The sequence below is a fragment of the Pimephales promelas genome, chromosome 20 (genome assembly GCF_988280905.1).
Source record: "Pimephales promelas chromosome 20, fPimPro1.hap1.1, whole genome shotgun sequence".
Taxonomy (NCBI): Eukaryota; Metazoa; Chordata; class Actinopteri; order Cypriniformes; family Leuciscidae; genus Pimephales; species Pimephales promelas.
The window spans coordinates 11,809,453-11,830,478 of record NC_142788.1 but is presented as its reverse complement, the minus strand read 5'-3'; the positions used below and the strand labels follow the sequence as shown (position 1 = coordinate 11,830,478).

Here is a 21,026-nt window from a genome sequence, read left to right as displayed (position 1 = left end):
AGTGTGTGTTTGGGAGGGGGAGGGGGGTGAAAATGCAAGGGAATGAACTGAAGCAATATGAAGGGGAAAGAAAGAGAGTGAGCGAGCAAGAGGAAGAGGAAAAACCTCTAAAGGCTTTCTCAACAGCTGCAGAGAGTTTTGAAACCCCCGTCATTGTGATTTCCTCTCGCTCTGCAAAGCGCTGCACAGCACGGTAAACAATGCTCGACACGGAGGAGAAGAGATCAGTGTGGCGCAATCACACACAAACACACTGGGAGTCTGGAACAACATCGAACTCAGTGGTTTTCCAGAAATCGGCTGGTTCAGTCATGCCTGCGTTCAGACGCATGCCGTACAGTAGGCCTACAGGCTAAAATACCGAACGCTGTAGTGTTGTTGACAAACTCACAGCTCTATTCATGCCATAACATCTCCTCAGTCTTTACACACAAATGCCATAAAGGTCACTATGTGACTGGGATTTTATACATGCCATTGAGCTGGGAGTGCTAAATGCCATAGCAGAGAGAGGTTATGTGAGGTTAGCAGAGCGTGCGCACACACACATACACACATGGACATCTTCTCACCCGTTTACCTCCTGTCTGGTTAGCGGTGTTAAAGCCGTTTCGGTGGGCTGCTGTGGTGAAAGTTTAACAGGCTTATCTGCGGGTTAGGTAACACTTCTGCTCTGCGCAGCCAGATAAGAGCGTTTACACTGGCTCTGACGATCACGGGCCAAAGTGGGTCATGTTTCTGCTGTGTGCAAGCAGAGTCCTGTTACCACGCATGCCTCCGTCAAACACTCACCGCTGTGGGCGTTTATGTACATGATACACATCTTCAGCCAGGCATATTATCCACAAGTTTGCGAGGGGCGCTCCTGTAAAAAATAAAGTGGGTGAAACTTCCGGTGAGGCGGCGGAAGTAGCATACCAATGGTATTTTGTGTGTTAGTTAGCGAAGAGGCTAGCTGTTTTTCGGAGAATTATTTTACTATTTAAAGACGCAAATGTTTATGAGAGATGTCGTTACGGAGCTCAGGGACAACATGTGCGGTTCGCGGTTGTATATAACCGGACTAAACTAATTCAGTGGCTTAAACGTGATTGTTTTGAACATAAGTTGAAAACGAAATCATAGTGATCCTGCTAACGACTGTAGTTTCCATCACCTCCCAAAAGACGACGAATCTTCATGTGTACATTTGTTTCAATTCTTAATATTCTATAAACTCTATCAGCATGTGATTGGCTGTACGCTACTGATGTTACAGCTAAACTCAGGATCAAAGCCTGTGTTGACAGAATATCAAATGTGCCAGTTAATGTATTCAAGCAGCACATCCATTTATAATTTTGAATAAACTCCAAAGCACAATGACTAAGTGTGTATTTTTTATTTTAATTGTTTGTCAGCTCGCACAACTGTCTGTCAACATGCCTTGATGAGTATTGATTATTAATAATGTTATAATACTCCCAATCAACTACTGCGGAGGGTAAAGGTGCTGTTATTTCACCCTTTTGAATTTCGTTGAGGTTGTGTTCCCACATCGTTAGCTAGTTTGGATCTCTATAACTTGAATGACCGTCAACTGTTGAATGAACGAGTGTCAAGCATGTCAAGTCGCGCTTTGTTTACTTCGAACTGGAAGACGCGCCCACTTTTGACGCAAGGCCTCATGGGGCGTAGGAAACTTGTGGATAGGTTGTGTTAACTCTTCTCTGTCCTGTTGTCTTTTAACTTTTAGTTTGCTATAAAGCAATTGTCACTGCTACTATTGATCAAACCTAAATCTGATCAACTTTGACGTGGGACTTGTCCTGTAGCATTTGTGCTACGCTCATGAATGAGACCTCAAATCGTGATATTAGATAATATTCTAAGGTTACACGTGGCCCAAATCTGATATTTTTTGCTCACATGAGCATCAGATCTGTTTTTCTCATGACTACTCAAAACTCAAATCTGATTTGTGCCACTTCCATATGTGGCAAATTCCACACAATTCTGTGTTCATAGGAGTCAGATTTTACATACCTGACGTTATCAAAACAGTTGCGAAAGGTAGTCAGTGAAGGACAGTGATGTGTCCGAGCTCATAAGTATTACAGTGACAGCTCTATATACAAGCAAATCATGAGGACTCATATGATAAATGTTTAAAATGTCTGCTCTCTTCTTTTACATCTTCTTTGTCTTGTATATTGCCTGGTCATAAATCTGCTGCCTTCTAAATAAATGTGTAATCATACTTAATTGTTTATTTCAATATGACAACGTGCTGCGTGACGTCTTTTTATCATTCTTTAGCGCATGCGGGTCAGTTCAGGACAATGATCTGTTCCAAGCGACAATCTTCCTGTCTCTCTCTTGAATCCAACACGGCAGAAGTGACTTAAACTGCAATTCATCTTCGTGCCACTAGAGACAGGCTCCAAAAGAGAGTCAATCCCATAGACCCCCATGTTAATATGCCCAACTTTACAGCAAAAAAAAAAAGTGTTCACAGCCTGGTACAAAAAGTGGTTTTGGTCTATATATAACTAATGTTGCCCTTCATTAAAACTGTTTGACATTTTTTTTATAACTCATCCATTTAAATGATATAAAGCCTTGAAGTTCTGCATAATAGCTTGTTTTCATGTGACGTCACGCCACTGCGTTGCCATGGCGCGAAATGCAGATGGAGGGCAGGAAGTGATTTTCTATATTTAGGAAGCACTACAACACACTCAAAATGCCTATGTTTTGCGTCGTTTATGGTTGCTCAAATCGTTTAAACCACGAGGAGTTTTTATCGTGTGCCAAAAGTTGTTGTTCATTAGGGGGGAAATACAAGAAATTGACAGAAAAACACCGGGGGAAATGCCTTGCAAACCTACGTCTGCGGTCGGGAGGAGCCGAATGGGAAAATGCCTGTGTGTGTGTGTGCAGTGATCACTTCGTCAAATGTGAGTTAATACATTATTTATGTGGCTTATAATTACATTATTCAGGTGTTTAAATGCACTTATGTGGCTGTTTGTGTAACGTACCAGTTTCCGAACTTTGTAAAGTCAAAGTATGTCTGTAAGACGAGTTAGTTGCTGATATCTACAGCCTCGATGGCAGGCAAATCTCTCAATTCAGTTGAAAATCGGTCCTCTTCATAACGTAAGGATCACGTCCAACATATGTTTCGATTTTCTGTTTATATATTTCTCTTGTAATAGCGTCTAAAGTAGTACAGTACGGATTTTCCTCCATCTCGTCGATTGTGCTCTTCACTCCTTGCCCTCCATCTGCATTCCGCGCGTCAACACAATCACGTGACTGCAAACCACCTATTAAGGGCGTGGCCACTTGAGTGACAGGTGGATTGCCGCTGATGTCACTACTAGTCGTTTGTCTGCTGTCTGTTAGCCGTCACCTCAGCTAATTCTGCCTCTTTGCCCATTTTCGGTTATCTGGGAGTGACACCCTCCCAAGATGGCGACGGTCGGCCCCGCCCACTTTGGGCTTCAAAAATGCTCTTCTACCGGTGACATCACGGACACTACGTCCAAATTTTTTTACAGTCTATGATCAGTTCACACTGGAATCTGACAACAATGTGAGCTGTTATAAAAAACATATCTGAGCAATAAATCGGAATTGAGCACCAAGGATTGTGTGAACATAGCCTAAATGATACATTTTCACCTGAAAAAAAAACAAACAGATAAAAATCACATAGAGTTAAACTGCTGGAGAGGAACAAACATCTCCTTACAGAAACCACTTCATTCTAATAAAATGCTGGGTTGTGTTGTTTTAACTAAATTTTGGGTCAAATATGGACAAACTCAACCATTGGGTTAAAAATGTAATTTAAAAATGTAACCCAATTGCCGGGTTTGTCCATATTTGACCCAAAATTGGGTTAAAATAACCCAGCATTGAGTAGTAATCACTTGCAAATTTGCGCTCTGAAATCGGCGCGCTTCATGTTTTTCAGCACTCTAACTGTAACTTGAGAATCCGTTCCACAGGACTGTTGTTACGAAATCCACTTTGGCACAGATGATCTTTTGCACACTCCTGAGTGTTTCTCATTCTGCGGTTCTCTCTCTCTCTGTCCTCAGATCTCTGACATGTACTCTACCGTTTGTAAGACCCTGAAGAGGAGACACCAGCAAGGCCAGAGCCAGGAGGAGAGCAAGCCGACGGCCTCTGCTGCGCCCCAGGAGGAGGACAGGGGTGCCGCAGGCTGGCCCGCTCCCGGAGGCATTGGGGAAGAGGCGTGGGGGAGGACCGGCCCCCAGGAGGAGCCCTGCTACGAACCTGTGGGCGAGAAGACGTGGCCCCGGGGCCTGGCGGTGGAGTCGGACCCGGCGTACGCCACCATTGATTCCCACCGGAAAAGGGAGAAGCTGGCCAGCAACACGCTGAAGCCCAAAAAGAAGCCCGCCCAGGGTCCGGGCAGAGCCATGACCTGTGAGAACTTTTACGAGACAATCGGCGATGTGAAGCAGGGAGCAAACGCAGCGAGCACCACCACTATCTTTACCTTTAACGACGGCATGGAAATGTACGTTACGGGGCTATAAACAAAAACAGCCTGACTTAAACCGTCAAATGAAACACCTACAGAGGGGGGAAGAACAAACTGCAGCCCTCCTGTTGTGACTAATCAAAAGATACACACAGCTTACAGCTGCCAAACACATGCAAACCTACAGTACATAACCAGATGACCAATGTATATTTATTGGAGAGCAACATTCACGCAAACCAAAAAAACACTGAATTGGCTGAAGCAGGCATGCTCACCGAATCCAGGGATCTAAACCGGGTTTTCCGCCATGCTACAGCAGTCGCTACACTGCAAAAGAATGATTTCCCCCTTGTTTTTCAGGGAAATACCTAAACATTCTTAAATCTTGAAACATTTATTTGAGAAGCAAAATGACATTATATAAAGTCTTGTTTTCTGAAAACTTCATAGTGACTTTATTCTTGAAACAAAAAATGATGAAAGTTCACAAAGTAATTTCGGGAGGAGTGACCCAATCTAATCTTCCAATTAAAAGCATACAAGCAGTCGCTCACTTTGCTCTGGCATCCCTCCACCTCCCCAACTCCACCAATATAATTTAGGCATCTTGCTACCATACTCCTCATCCAAGCATTAGTAGTCCCACTGGGGGGTATAGCTACAGTAAGTTTGAGTTGAAGCTGCTTCCTCGAGCCCCTCCATTGAGGACAGAAAGCCAAATATGCTTAACCTTATTAGCTTATTAGATAAAATGGGAGAAGGAACTCGTGAAGTTTATTTCTCTTAAATAAACGTGTTTACTCTCTTATCCCATTGACAGATATTGTTTCATTTTCTAAGTATAATCTCACTTAGTTTCAAGATTTTTTTTATGGCCAGATTTAGTAACAACTTGTGCCAGCCTAAACCCTATTCTATCAGGATTTCAGTGTAAAATTAGCTCTAAAAAAAGCTTGGACAGTTATTAAGTTTTCCCTTTCTGATACAACATTAATGAGAGGAGAGTTTTTGAATGAACAATGTACTGTGATTTACTCAGAATTGAGAAATAGTCAACTCTCCGGTTTATGCGCCATTTTTTAACGTCCAAAAAAAAGCATGTCTCAACCCATTTTGGCGTGGTAAAAGTGGGAGAATTTTCTCCTCTCGGGCACAGGAACACAAGCAAACAGATCCAAGAACAGATATGAGAATCAAAACCATAACATGACACACACCAAAAAAAAAGCAGTGTGACACATACTAGACTTCGCAACGAGTGACTGTATAAACAGGGCTTATATAGAAAGAGAGTTAACAAAGGTAATGGGAAACAGGTGGCAGTAATCAGAACATAATGCGTCCGGGCAAAGGTTTATGGGAAATGTAGTTCATGATGGAGTGGCAAAGGACTAGGGAATGTCCTCTGGTGGTAATCAAGGGCACTGCAACTGGTGGATGTAAACTGTTGATTGCGCTGGTCATAATGGAAATGCACTGCTTCGTCTGTGTTCTTTAGTTTGAACATTGTCAGTATGGTTTTGATCTGCAGAAATTTCCACTCCCGTCTGCGATTTTATGGTATTCTGGTCTCACGCTAAATTGCCCTGGGGTGTGTTTCCCATTCAACAACATGCTTAACTACCATAGTACATTGCATCGTTGGAAAAATCAACTAGCTAGTCACGACTGTTTCCCGAAAACGTATAGTTGACAATTTGTCAATATTTTTTAAAACTGTATTGTTGCAATGTACTATGGTAACCACGTTGCTTAATGATGTCATGCAGGTGGTGGAGTAATATCCTCATTTAATGAATTTCAATCGAAAAGTATCTATTCAAACGTTTTTGCTTTATGACGAACTAAAAGACGTAAATGACATTTTGAAAGAAAAGATATAGATAGTACTGAATGTCAGCTTGCTTATTTTGCTTAAGATTATTTATTAAGTTATTAACGCTATTTGCGAGTGTTCGTCGGAACTATGTTATCGGGAAACACATTGAGGGAAAAACGACTCGTTGAACAAAGCTGATAAGTTATAACGACGGAGCTTGCGTCAATCGTCACTTTCGGGAAACAGAAACGCACCGATGTTTAGTAAAGATGGCCCATGATATCTTAAGTAATTTTGCTTCTCAAGAAAATGTATCTTGTTTATACTGAAAAACAAGTAATAAATTAATGAGTAACAAAAATATTCTTTTTGCAGTGTAATGGCACTTTGCTGCAGGGTTAAAATCAATATGACTATGAGTTAGCACGAGAGACTCTGGATGTGATTAAATCAAACAGGATGTACACACTGTCGCGCTGCCGTGTGAGCTCTACCTGTAGATTAAAACAGGGATCACATGAGACGTCAGCTTAACCCCCCTTCGCTCTGAAAACACACCTGACTGGTTCTCTCAGCTGGAGACTGCCGGCCACCACCACAGAGTTAGTTTAGCTGAAACAGAATACCGAGTTAACTTCTCCTTTTTTCCCACCCTAAACAATATGTATGCGAAGGGACAGTTTAGGTGGTGTACATACAGTATGTGTGGTCATTTTTCAGTACGCACGTAACTTACAGTCAGGCTCAGGCGGAATCTGCAGATGTTTTTGCACTGATCTTGGAGAAGAATCTGCACAATTGTGTTTAAAATGAGTTTAACAAAGCTACCTGGTTAACTGAATGCATTACATACAACTATTATTACTTTACAATAAAATACATATGTTATATTTTTTACATACAAAAAATATACAAAATTGGTGTGCACATCCCAAACACCCAAATTGGGCTCAGGTGTAGGACAACTGAATGAAGTAAACAAAAATAAAGAAGTGTGAAGTCCGCACACTGAAAAGGTACTGCTCCAAAAATGTATTAAAAAATGCCTGATGATGACCTGAGGGTCGAAACTTTGCTTTTTTAATACATTTTTGCAGCAGTACCTTTTCCGTGTGCGGACTTCACACATCTTTATATTTTTTACATACACCAGCATTCTAAAGTTTGGTTTCTGTACGTTTCTTTTATGGTTTTCAAAGAAGTCTCTTGTGTATGGAAGCTTGTTTCCGCCATAGAATGAAAAATATAAAAGGTAATTGCGACTTTATCTCACAATTCTGACTTTTTTCTCACAATTGCGAGTTTACTTCTCGCAATTCTGACTTTTTTTCTCAGAATTGCGAGATATAAAGTCAGAATTGCGAGATATAAAGTCAGAATTGCGTGATATAAAGTCGCAATTGCGAGATATAAAGTTAAAATTGCAAGATGTAAAGTCAGAATTAAGTGATATAAAGTCGCAATTGCGAGATATAAAATCAGAATTGCGTGATATAAAGTAGCAATTGCGAGATATAAAGTCAGAATTGTGAGATATAAAGTCAGAATTGCGTGTTAAAAGTCAGAATTGCGAGATATAAAGTCAGAATTGTGAGATATAAAGTCAGAATTGCGTGTTATAAAGTCAGAATTGCGTGATATAAAGTCAGAATTGCGAGATATAAAGTCAGAATTGTGTGATATAAAGTCAGAATTATGTGATATAAAGTCAGAATTGCGTGATATAAAGTCAGAATTGTGAGATATAAAGTCAGAATTATGTGATATAAAGTCAGAATTGCGTGATATAAAGTCAGAATTGTGAGATATAAAGTCAGAATTATGTGATATAAAGTCAGAATTGCGTGATATAAAGTCAGAATTGCGAGATATAAAGTCAGAATTGTGTGATATAAAGTCAGAATTGCGAGATATAAAGTCAGAATTGTGTGATATAAAGTCGCAATAGCTTGTTATAAAGCCAGAATTGCGAGTTGTAAAGTCAGAATTGTGAGATTTAAACTATTCTGAGGGGGAAAAAAGTTAGTCTTTTGGCCTGATAAGTCTCAATTGCGAGTTTATATCTCACAATTCTGAGGAAAGAATTTCAGAATTTCGACATAAACTTGCAATTAGGCTATGTGATATAAAGTCAGAATTACGAGATGTAAACTCGCAATTGTGAGAAAAAAAGTCAGAATTGTGAGATAAAAATTCGCACTACTGTCTTTTTATTTCTCAGAATTGCGACTTTATATCACACAATTCTAACTTTAGTTTATATCTCGCAATTCTGACTTTATAACTCGCAATTGCGACTTTATATCAATCAATTCTGACTTTTTATCTCGTAATTCTGAGAAATAAAGTCAGAATTGAGAGATAAACTCGCAATTGTGAGAAAAAAAGTCAGAATTGTGAGATAAAAAGTCACAATTATTTTTTTTTATTTTTTTTATTCAGTGGCGGAAACAAGCTTCCATACTTATGCTCACCAAGCATAATTTGAACAAAATTACAGTAAAAAACGTAATACTATTATAACAATGTAAAATAACTCTTTTCTATTTTAATATATTTTATAATGTAATGTTTTCTGGGATGACCGTACAGAATTTTCAGGAGTCCTTAATTTTTGTGGACATAAGTGTTTTTTAAAGGGTTCTTTGATTAATGTAAAATTTAAAAGAACAGCATTTATTTAAAATAGAAATCTTTTGTAACATTATTAATGTCTTTACTATCATTAACCATGTTAATTTCTTTACTGACCCCAAACTTTTGAATCGTAGTGTGCATATACTATATATATATATATATATATATATATACAGTATACATACAATTGAAAAAACTCCAAAATACTTGATATACAAACACTTTTGCAGAGCTTTCCGTGGAGTTTTGCGGGTGCAGATTCCGTGTGGGCCTTCTTAAAGTTCACTTTATGACTGTGCAAAGTGCATTAGCTCTTCAATTTCTTTCTTTATTTATTTTTTGTTATTTTGTCTATAGCATGCCACTTCTGCTCAATATTTGGATGTCAGGTAGTTTTAGTGACATGCCACTCGTTTCTCGCAAGAATTGATTTTCTTTTTCCAGTATTAACAGAATGGAAAGGAGAGAAAAAAGCGAATCAAGATTTTCTCGGGATGCCTCAGCCTAGCTAGTTAACATGTCATTTTCAATGGCCATTGTTAACATGGCCGTTTGTGAGGCTTGTAGCGTCAGTGTGCTGGAACATTGCGGTGCGAGAGTATACCGAGGGCAATAAAGGCTTCTAGTTTGGCCGGGGCCGCTCTCTCTATCCACCGCTCTCAGGTCAGCGTGAGCCAGCGCTGCTCCCCGGCTCACTGGGCCTCCGACCGGCTTATCCGCCAGCAGCATTTCATGGAGACAGTGTCCAAGGAAAACACAGCACAAGGCTTATGGTTGCTAGTAAATGTCTTTTGGAAGGACATCTCATATTCTGGGCTGTCTGTGCGACTTGATCCTATTGTAAACAATGCCTTTCCCACATGCATTATGGGAGCTTGGATTAGGATCGGGGAAAATAATAGCACAATGGAGCAACCATTTGAGATGATCCCCGAAGACTCCCAAGGCCCATCAGCATGAAATAAAACAACTCGAATGCATGGTTGGTGATTTTACTACACTGCATCTACAGATCATTAAAGTCTGTTGGAGGGCTACAGGAAAGGCCCTGAGGAAAGGGATTTGGGGATTCAAATTATCAGCTCAGGGATGGATAGATAAGAAAGAGTTCATTATGGATAAATAACCAAGACGCCGTCGTCACTCATGTCACACGCAACCTCCGGTGAGAAACGTTGGGTTTGTCATGTCCGTTTTAATATATACTCAGATGAAAGATTTTTATGGCACTCTATTTTCTTATAAAATTGTATTGGTTAACTCCACTTGTAGCAACTTGTTCAAAAAGCTACTATCACTGCCATTCACGTGTCCCACTGTTCCGTTCAAGTAGGCTGCGACTATTTCCTTGCTTGCAATGCATGCTTCTGTAAACAAAAGCTCTCGTTTTTCCTTTCTCGATCCTCTCTGGTGCATCAAACATAATGTATAATTCATACCCGTGCCTCACACTATGAGACAGTGCCAAAAAACACACCGAAAAAATGGAAAACCGGTCACCAAACGGGAAGAGGAGACACAACAGGCTGCTGAGAGGTCATGGATCGTCTCAGGGAGCACAAAGCACATATCTGGTCCAGGACTCGTCCAAAACAGTGGGGATCTGGCCTCACGGCGCTGTAGGCCCTCCCTGCTGTTATTAGCATGTGTCCTTGAGACTTGCCATTTTAAGGGAGGAAGTGTGCTCCACTTTAGCTTTGGCTTGGCAGTTCCTCCCACTTGTGAATCTGTTGATGTTCTGAGAGAGTCTGCGAGAAGCCATCGTCCATTGTTTTTTGTGGAAAACAAGGGTGTGATTTGTACAGATTGCACAAGGGTTTACTGGTTTCTCAATCATGTTTGTTCTTTAAAGGGGCTGAGAAATGACATGCCTGAAGTATGATATTTATTGACAAGTGTGTAAATAAAATATCTATAAAAAATCATGCATACGTAGACGTGATGCTTCTCGTTCACCCGATCAACAAAAAAGGACATTCCACCGTACTGAAACAGACCAAATCGCATGTATATAGAGCATACAGCAATGCAACATAACTATATTACGAAAAGAAAAGCTCTGGCATTGATGTGTTTAAAAGCAATGAAAGTTTTCTACTTCTGCTGTTTAGGTTGTATGTTGTGAAGTGTGTACATAGTAACACTGCTTCCCCAGCATATGTCCTTGGCTTAACTGAGTTGATGTGTGGTCCACCCAAAGTGTAACACAGAGTATGGTGTATAAAAAAAAATATCTGTTTAGTAATATTCTGTGCAAAAGATTGTAATGTTTTCTATAACAAAAAAATCATTCATATAAATATTTGTTTTTACTTTTTTAATAAAGTTGCACCTTATGACTGGTTGTGTGCCGACTATTCCACTGTAATATAGCATGTGTGTATCTTTGGAGAATGAGCTTTTTAAAATAAGGCTTTGGGTTTATAAGGTGGGAGAACATATTCCCACGGTTTCACAGACAAGGTTTAAAGGACTAGTTCCCTTTTCAAAAAACTTTCGCTGATAATTTACTCACCCCCATGTCATCCAAGATGTCCATGTCATTCTTTCTTCAGTCGAAAAGAAATTAAGGTTTTTAATGAAAACACTTCAGGATTTTTTTCCCATATAATGGACTTAAATGGGAACCAAACGGTTCAAGGTCCAAATGACAGTTTCAGTTTTCAAAAATGAAATACACCTTTAAGGCTAGTCCCAGACTAAATTGCATGTTTGAGCTGTTTTAAAGTGATAGTTCACCCTAAAATGAAAATTCTATCATTAATTACTCATCCTCATGTCGTACCAAACCCTGTCAGCCTTTTGTTCATTTTCAGAACTCAAATGAAGATCTTTTTGATGAAATCTGAGTCATTTCTGTCCCTCCATTGGCAGCTAGCTACGCAACTGACACTTCATATGAACTAATCCATATGAATTGAATGGTTTAGTCCAATTTTTTTGAAGAGATTCAATCGCTTTATATGATGAACAGATTTAATTTAGGCTTATATTCACATTTAAACATTGATTAACAAACATAAACCATAAATTTTATTTTTAAACCAGCTTGAAGCATCAAAGTGGTAGTTGTGTAGGTGTCTCTCTGATTTAATCAAAAAGTTTTATGGGTTTGGAACGACATGAGGGTGAGTAATTAATGACATAATGTTCATTTTTGGGTGAATTATCCCTTTAACTGAAAGCAGCTTGCACTGACATATCTTAAAACAAGTCAGTACCATTGTTTTGACACAAGGTGCACACAAGTATATTGCACGAATACATAAATTTATAGTAACAAACTAAGGTTCATAAAATGTGCACCATCGTGTAAGACCATAGTGTAAGACTGACATATTATCCATTTCGAGTGAGAGCTGCACATAGAGTGGTGGTTTTGAAGACAATGCTGAAAAAAATGTTAGACTGGTTGGCTTAGCTGGTTTAAAGATGGGCCCAAAACGCTTCTAAACACAGCCTCATAGGCCAACTAAAACCAACAAACCAGTTTAGGCTGGTTTGAAATTGAGGTGTATGTGTGTGTGTTTTGTCAAAGAATAGCGCGGATACTATTTAAAAGTATTTCCCAGTCATGTTTGAATTGTTTTACGTTAGAAGAGTGAATATTTTCACTATTTGTATCGCCGCAAATCGACATTCAAACCGAGAAACAATTCGTTTTAAAAGTGCGTCAATTTTTACCGAGGCTTTTTTCCTCTTCCTCACTGTCTGCACCGGCCGGCAAACCATCATCGACACACCCCCTCAACGCTCGAAAATATTCACGCCGACGTTTGCCGGACGACCAATCAGCTGCAGCTCTGCGATGGCCGCGTGCCTAAATAGAATGTTTATGTATGTCGAGAGCCAATCAGAATCAATGAGGGGAGTGGCCGAGCGAATCTCGCCTGGATGCACGCGCAGGATAGAGTGGGCGTGGCGTCTGGTTCGGCGAGAGAAAAGCAAAACAATCATTTTTATCCCCTTTTACCGGCTGCTTTTAGGGTCCGTAGTGACATACACTCTCGACAGTGAGTCGTAGTCCACACAATACTGTTAAATGCATCTTATCCCACTCAGCACCAAAGTCTACAGAAAGCTGGTGATCTTGTGAAGTCACATTTGATCCAGGTTGAAAATGACTTCCAAACGGCTTCTCGAGCCTGTCACCGGGAAAGCGCTGCATGAAGGTGCTTTCAGGAATTTTGGCAAGGAAATCTCTCCAAATGGACATTACTTTACCTCAACGAGAGAGACGCACTACATTCATAAGAAAGTAAGTGATGCTTACTCAAGTTGTGCATACGTACACTTATTTGTTGCATTTATAAACAAGTCGAAACGACTGTCGACAGCGTTTTACGATGGCAGCTCTGCTTTTCGCTTTAAAATCAAATTTGCATGGAGAAATTGCTTGTGAAGTAACTGCAATCGAATTTCATCGCTGTCGTCGATGTTAATATCGCGAGGCGTTAACTGTTTTTGCACTGTTTAAGATGGCGACTTAACTTGCATGTTCGAAGTTTAAACGAAAAAAAAAAAAGGCCAGGGGGTTGGGTTGGTAAATTTAACTGATTCACCCCTCCCCCATTGTGTATCTAACGCTAGCTGAAGCCGGTGGAAGGGTTTGTTTTTACAGGAACAACGTTTGGTTTTTCCTCTGAACGTCGCACGGTGACTTTCTAGGATATTTGTGATCGAAAAAACAAATTTTTATATGCAACTTACGTTGTGTTTTAGGTAAAGAAAGTTACTTTATTGTTGTAGTCATGGTTTATGCTTTGCTTATGGATTATTGGATGAAGTAGTGCAATGCGTCGTTTAGTTCCTTCGAACATATGACCGTTCTCTTTAGAACGGCTTTTAATTTCCTCCAGTCAGTGAAGTGTAGGAGGTCGAGACACGCCCCCTTTTACGATGACGCGTCATAGTATAATATATCTGCTCTGATGAACGTGCTCGTGAGTCGCGGCCGATATGATCTGTGCAGGCAATGCAACTCTGCCTGTAATGCAAAAAATTCACGACTGCAAAAATTCATCTTGTCAATTGACAGGATGTTTCATGAATTCAGATTTAATCTTGGCCCTAGACTTTAGATAAAGTATATTCAATATTGAGGTTGCTTTTGGTCAATGGTTTTCAGCTTTGAGGAAAAATAAACTTTTAGCATAGATAAATGATTCTCAATCTCTTTGACTTTATCAATGAACTAAAAAAAGTCAGACATATAATCCAAAATCATTTTGTGATTCTAAAGGTTTCAAGATCTGTATATTTATCAATATCAATAAACTTGATCTTAGTTTACATTTTGATTTAAGCATATTAATTTATATCAGAGCTTGATTATTTAGATTTCAATAATAGTAATGTATTCATTTAAATGCTTTTGAGTCAAGTTGGATGTAAAAACAAAAAAAAATCCAGGAAAATGGACCAAAATTATTGATGACTCATCTTGGACTGTCCACATTTTGGAATTGAAAGAGAATGTCTGTATTACCACCACCTGTTACTGACAATAGCAATAGCAAATCATGATTAACTTTTGGCATTTAAAAAAAGGGGACAATCCCTTCAACATTTCCCGTTCCACAACTTTCTGTTTCAAGAGATCAAGAGAGAGAGGAACAAATTCTTGCTTGTTGATTCTAAGTTCTTAATATCCTAAACATCCACCTTAAATAAAAATAAGGAAAAATTATACTATGTGACTAAAACCGAATTGAATTCCTGTCTCAGTCTCTTTGGACTCATGTGCTGTCTGGTAAAGCAGAAGTATATCCCTCTTTTCTTCTTCTTCTCAGTTTGCATGTGGCAGAGAAGAGGATGAACAGAGCTCAGGTGGGGTCCTTAAATACGGCTGTCCTGCTCATCACCTGATCCTGAGGGGCATCAGGCTACAAGACCAAACTAACACTGAGGCTCAGAGCCCAGTGAGAGGCCCAGGACCGCTCCCTCCATCTCCCGAAACACCACACCCGCACACGTCCTCCATCATCCCCGTCCCACATAAAAGGTCAGTTCTGATCCCATCACTACAGAGAGCATTGTGCAGACCGACACAGTTTGGTTCATGTAGTTATATTAATGCATATGTTTTGTATGCAAATACACTCCTAGTCAAACGTTTTTACTTAAGTGTCTTAAAGATCCTCCTTTATGCCTCTCGTTCCAGAATGCATTGTCACAGAAGTATATTTTGATGGACTGTGATAGGTTGCACTCTGTTAGAATTCTTCATTTTTCATTTGACTTTTATGATTTTTTTTTATTATGTAAGACCAGATCTAGTTTTAATATTTTTATCCAAGATCTAAATTTAAAAACCTATTTTAATCTCTTTCTCGCCATATATATAGCTGGGTAGCTGGCATGGCGTTAAACTATAAACAAACAAACTTAAATGTTCTTAAATATGTTTTATAGATACATAATTGTGCATATGTATAACTGTTTTTATGAAACTAAAATACTTAATATTATTTTAAAAAGTATCAATTATATATTAATTAATGAATATATTATAATAGATAAGTTGGACCAGATAGTGAAGGAATGTGAACTGTGAACTCCTTCCCAGAATGCATCTCATGAACTTGATTTAGTAAATATAATTTTACATTTTCTGGTCACTTCCTACTTCCCAAACTTATATTTATGTTTTTTTTTAGTAGTTTTGATGTCTTTTTGATTATTCCAAAAATGATGGACAATTATTATAATAGAGCGCAACAGTCATGTTCCAGAGGTTAAAACATATTTTACATTTCTTTATAAAGAAATTGATTACTTGAAAGATAACTTATAAATATTTAAAAATAAAAAAAACGGTGAAACTCAACTGTTTAACTCTGGGGGAGTTGTAAAATGAGCCTATTTCCAAAAAAAGTGGAGTATCCCTTTAACAATTGATTTTGTGGTGAAAAACTACAGTATCCATGATGCTGTTCAAAAATTCCACCAATCAGACGGTCGCGGGGAGCAAATAGCGTAAAAATAGCTTGCGGAGAATGCAGACTCCCATGAAGCATCGCAAATGACGTAAACGAACGAGTCTCACTATGCTGCCAAAAATACTTAAATATTTGTGTGTGTGTTTGTATGTATGTATATATATATATATATATATATACACACTATTTACAAAAGGAGTGAGTGTGTATTGTATTCAGATGCAATACAGCAAGTTAAGATGTGTTTGACATCAAGCAAACTAGGCCTAAGTGAAACAAGATTGTTTTAACAGTAATTGGCCCAGTCTGTTTAAAAGTAAAATAAAGCGTATCTTTCTATTTTCTCCTAGTGAAGTGTTTCTTAATCCGACATGTTTTAATCTGTTCACTGGTTAAACGGTCATTCCGCTTGCTTGCATTCAGTTGTTTACAAAGCTTTGTTGTGAACTGGATTAAAGGGATAGTTCACCCATAAATGAGAATTTTGTCATCATTCCCTCAAGTTGTTCCAAAGTTTCTTCTGTTGAACACAAAGGAAGATATGGTAAAAAGACTTCCATGTTAGGAAAAACATCTTGAGGGTGAGTAAATGTTCATTTTCGGGTGTCTTTTTAACCACTACCATGACCCTCAGCTCAGCATACCAGAGGCTGAATGTTATGGCACTGGATGGTTGAAGACAGATGGGCCTCTTGGTCAGCGTTCAGTCAGTGTTTATTCAACCTTCATTTTCGCTGTGTTTATAAGGAATGTCTGCTCAAATCCTGTCTTTAGTTCGGTTTTCCCGCGCTGTTTGTTTGTTGTTTTCTTTTCCGTTTGTTGTCTTTCGAAAGCTCATTCGTTCATTCTTATCATTTTTTTTGTTTCTTAGATCATAATGTGAATAGTTTAACCAAAAATAAAACATTCTGTCATCATTTACTCATCCTCATATGAGAAAAAAAAGAAAAGTGTTAAGTAAATGACTCAAAATTTTGGTTTCAGAAGAAGGATCTTTGGGTGAACCATCCCATTCAAGGACATACCTTTTTGTTTTAAGAGATATACACTCACCTAAAGGATTATTTGGAACACCTGTTCAGTTTCTCATTAATGCAATTATCTAATCAACCAATCACATGGCAGTTGCTTCAATGCATTTAGGGGTGTGGTCCTGGTCAAGACAATCTCCTGAACTCCAAACTGAATGTCAGAATGGGAAAGAAAGGTGATTTAAGCAATTTTGAGAGTGGGATGGTTGCACAACCATTTCTAGGGTTTACAAAGAATGGTGTGAAAAGGGAAAAACATCCAGTATGCGGCAGTCCTGTGGGCGAAAATGCCTTGTTGATGCTAGAGGTCAGAGGAGAATGGGCCGACTGATTCAAGCTGATAGAAGAGCAACTTTGACTGAAATAACCACTCGTTACAACCGAGGTATGCAGCAAAGCATTTGTGAAACCACAACACACACAACCTTGAGGCGGATGGGCTACAACAGCAGAAGACCCCACCGGGTACCACTCATCTCCACTACAAATAGGAAAAAGAGGCCACAATTTGCAAGAGCTCACCAAAATTGGACAGTTGAAGACTGGAAAAATGTTGCCTGGTCTGATGAGTCTCGATTTCTGTTGAGACATTCAGATGGTAGAGTCAGAATTTGGTGTAAACAGAATGAGAACATGGATCCATCATGCCTTGTTACCACTGTGCAGGCTGGTGGTGGTGGTGTAATGGTTTGGGGGATGTTTTCTTGGCACACTTTAGGCCCTTAAGTGTCAATTGGGCATTGTTTAAATGCCACGGCCTATCTGAGCATTGTTTCTGACCATGTCCATCCCTTTATGGCCACCATGTCCCCATCCTCTGATGGCTACTTCCAGTAGGATATTGCACCATGTCACAAAGCTCGAATCAGTTCAAATTAGTTTCTTGAACATGACAATGAGTTCACTGTACTAAAATGGCCCCCACAGTCACCAGATCTCAACCCAATAGAGCATCTTTGGGATGTGGTGGATTGGGAGTTTCTTGCCCTGGATGTGCATCCCTCAAATCTCCATCAACTGCAAGATGCTATCCTATCAATATGGGCCAACATTTCTAAAGAATGCTTTCAGCACCTTGTTGAATCAATGCCACGTAGAATTATGGCAGTTCTGATGGTGAAAAGGGGTCAAACACAGTATTATTATGGTGTTCCTAATCCTTTAGGTGAGTGTATAATGTTTTGTATATGTGCAAACCATCAACAGCAAGGATAAATAGTTAGCTTTGAGTTAATATGGTTGTGTGGGGTGCTTTTCAGAATGTGAATTGACAATGTATTTGTCTGTGTTTATCTAAAAGTGCTGATATGGCAAGTTCAGGCAAATTACTGCAAGCTTATTTACAAAGAGGCTTTTATAATGCTCACTGAATTTATGACTTACTGAGTACCAACACTGGTTTTTGAACAGGTTTCCTGAAGACTCCCCCTGTCTGCCACTGGTTATCTTAACAGTTAGCCCCGCCCCAAACTCACGTCATTGGTTGAGCTTTTGCTGTGTTGGGCTGGTCAGGATACTTACACACAGAGCATATTAAACTGGGACTGAAGAAAGTATTTAACACATAAAAACAATACACATTACCTTTAATTTGCATTTTCATATTTTATACAATTAGTTTAAATGGATTTATTCCACTGTCACTTTGTTTTTCTACATTATGTCAATGTGGCCTAGATTTTAATTTTAAATGATACCTAGAGCTCATACACCCTAAGGGTTTGTAAATTTATGCAAAAGTCTCAGATAAACAGGCAAATGGCTTGTCCCTTCACGGGAGTTTTACAGTGAGAAAAGCTGATGTTTGTCAGATAAACCCAAAGCAAGATTTACCTGTCGCATTTTATGAGCCCTCCATAACTCTTTTATTCACCTGCGGCTTTCTTTCCCTGTCAAACATCAGTCGCTTTGCCGTCTTTTATGTGTGTTTATATGTGCTTGGCAAGTAGCTCAAGGTTTTGTGGTCCAAAACTTTAGGGAGAAGAAATTACGGTACATAACTGTGCATATTTTAATTATTATTCTGTTTAATTCATTGTCTGCAATTAGTCAAAAATAGGTAGAAAGTGCCACTTTCCCACCAATATCATTCATTAATAATAATTATTCTAATGACCTTTGCCTTTAAATTTACACAAAACACTAGCACATTTTCATCAAAATCAAAAAAATGTTTCATTGTATGTATGAGGATGCATGATAATAACAGATTTTCTTTTGAGCATTGAAATGAATCTCTATATTAGTTACACCCAGTTGCATACTGTATTCAGTATGCTGATGTGTTTCTCTAGTGTGAAGGAACTGCATCACCTTTTGCAAATGTGTTTTTTAAAAAATTTTTTAATCTAGACTAGCACTTGGAAAGTTAGACATTGTTCATGTTTCTAATGCAAGCTTCTCGGCCATGCAGTTTGCGTTTGAATTGTGCAGGATAAACTTGACCATGTCACAATTCAAATCTGGGACTCACACACGCAGATGTAGTGCACTGAGCAAATACTTAAATAATTTAGTGTGCTTGTGCTTGCATGTTTGGATGTGTGTTCATGAGATAAGGACGGGTGACCATGCACTTCATGAGTACCTCTACACATATTAGTCTTTCACTGACACATGACATGTCCAGGCTTGTCTGAGAAATCAGTAAAAAGCCTCTGCTTTACACTGTGGTTGATAGGTCACATTGGCAGCGAGTCTACGCTTGAATCTATTCATCTCTTATCAGCATTCAGTAAACTGAGAGACAAAAGCCAAGGTGGAAAGTAGAAAGTCCAGCAGATTGATTTGAAACCCCCTTGCTCTTTTAATTTTCATTGTCTTGTATCTACTTGTGCAACCCTTAGAAATCAAATGTAGTAAAAAGGTGAAGTCAGCATGTTGAGGTTTCATGTAAACAAGTCCAGTCATGTGGTCATCTCGGTCTTGGACGGCATTCAGAAAGAACAATGAACTTCCTGTATCTGTAATTGCGCAATTCCTTTATAACAGAAGAAATTCGCAGTTCTTCTCATACTATCTGTCATGCAGTTTGTTAAAGAAATTGTGTGGCTGATGTTATGCTTTTTCTGGTGGATTTTTAAAGTATGGTTAACGTTAATATGTTTTTTTTACTTTTTCAGTTGTTGAAAAACTGGTGAGGGATGTTTGCTAAAAAAAGTATGCCAAAATGTGTGTAGTGTGCAGCACAGCAATGCTACTATATCCCATAATGCTGTACAATTTAATTCGGATGTGATGTTTTTACTGTATACTTATTGAATTGGACTACCAGGAATTTTTTATACAAAAATGGATCAAGAAGATATGGCTTGTTTCCGCCATAGAATAAAACAATTTAAAAGATTATTGTCACTTTTTGTTGTGTAATTCTGACTTTATATCTCACAATTCAAAGAAAAGAGGTCAGAATGAAGAGATAAACTCGCAATTCTGACATTTTTTTCTGCACTGTAAAAAGATATTTTCAAGATTTGTTATCACAACATATTTTCTTTTGTCAAATCAACTTTATAATAATTTATTTAGTTGAGATAACTTATTATTTTGAGTTTCTGATAATTAAATTAATGTCCTTCATTGTATTAACTCACTTTTTCAAGTTCAATCAACTTAAAATTTTAAGGCAACCAGGTTACGTACTTTTTTAAGTTAAACCATCAATATTTTTTTACAGTGTAGTAATTGAGAGTTTATATCTCACACTGACTTCAATTCTCTGACTTCAAATTGAAATGAATACTTTTAATCAGTAGAATTAAAGAAATGAATACTTCTATTCTATTCAGCAAAGATGCGTTACATTTATAATGTTTCAAATAAAGTTTTACGTTTCCACTAAAACATTAAGCAGCACAACTGTTTACATTGACAATAATACAAATTTTTCCTTGAATGACAGAATGCAATACAGCAATATTTCACAATATTATTATTATTATTTTAATCAAATAAGAGAGTAATGACTGAGGGACTAACTCAAATGCTCCACTCTTCACCCACATAAAAGCTTCTGTCGGTTAATGAACAGATTTGATGGATAAACTCATGGCTCGACTGGTCGTGTCAAAAGTGATTTTTCGGGTTTTATCAGA

The 21,026-nt window shown here is 38.5% G+C and overlaps 2 protein-coding genes across 3 annotated transcripts in view; both read left to right on the top strand.

Moving 5' to 3' along the window:
* Positions 1-11,302, top strand: part of LOC120488369 (uncharacterized) — a 64,699-nt gene extending 53,397 nt beyond the window's left edge. The window contains exon 7 of the mRNA XM_039685065.2: positions 4,092-11,302. Coding sequence (XP_039540999.2) covers positions 4,092-4,556 — 465 coding nt within the window. The 3' untranslated portion in view covers positions 4,557-11,302. The remainder of the gene's footprint in view (positions 1-4,091) is intronic.
* A 1,566-nt stretch (positions 11,303-12,868) lies between these two features.
* Positions 12,869-21,026, top strand: part of slc2a4rg (SLC2A4 regulator) — a 70,050-nt gene continuing 61,892 nt past the window's right edge. For both annotated transcript variants that reach the window (XM_039684596.2, XM_089124098.1), the window contains exons 1-2: positions 12,869-13,218; positions 14,753-14,964. In XM_039684596.2, the coding sequence (XP_039540530.2) occupies positions 13,081-13,218; positions 14,753-14,964 (350 nt within the window). In that variant the 5' untranslated portion in view covers positions 12,869-13,080. The remainder of the gene's footprint in view (positions 13,219-14,752; positions 14,965-21,026) is intronic.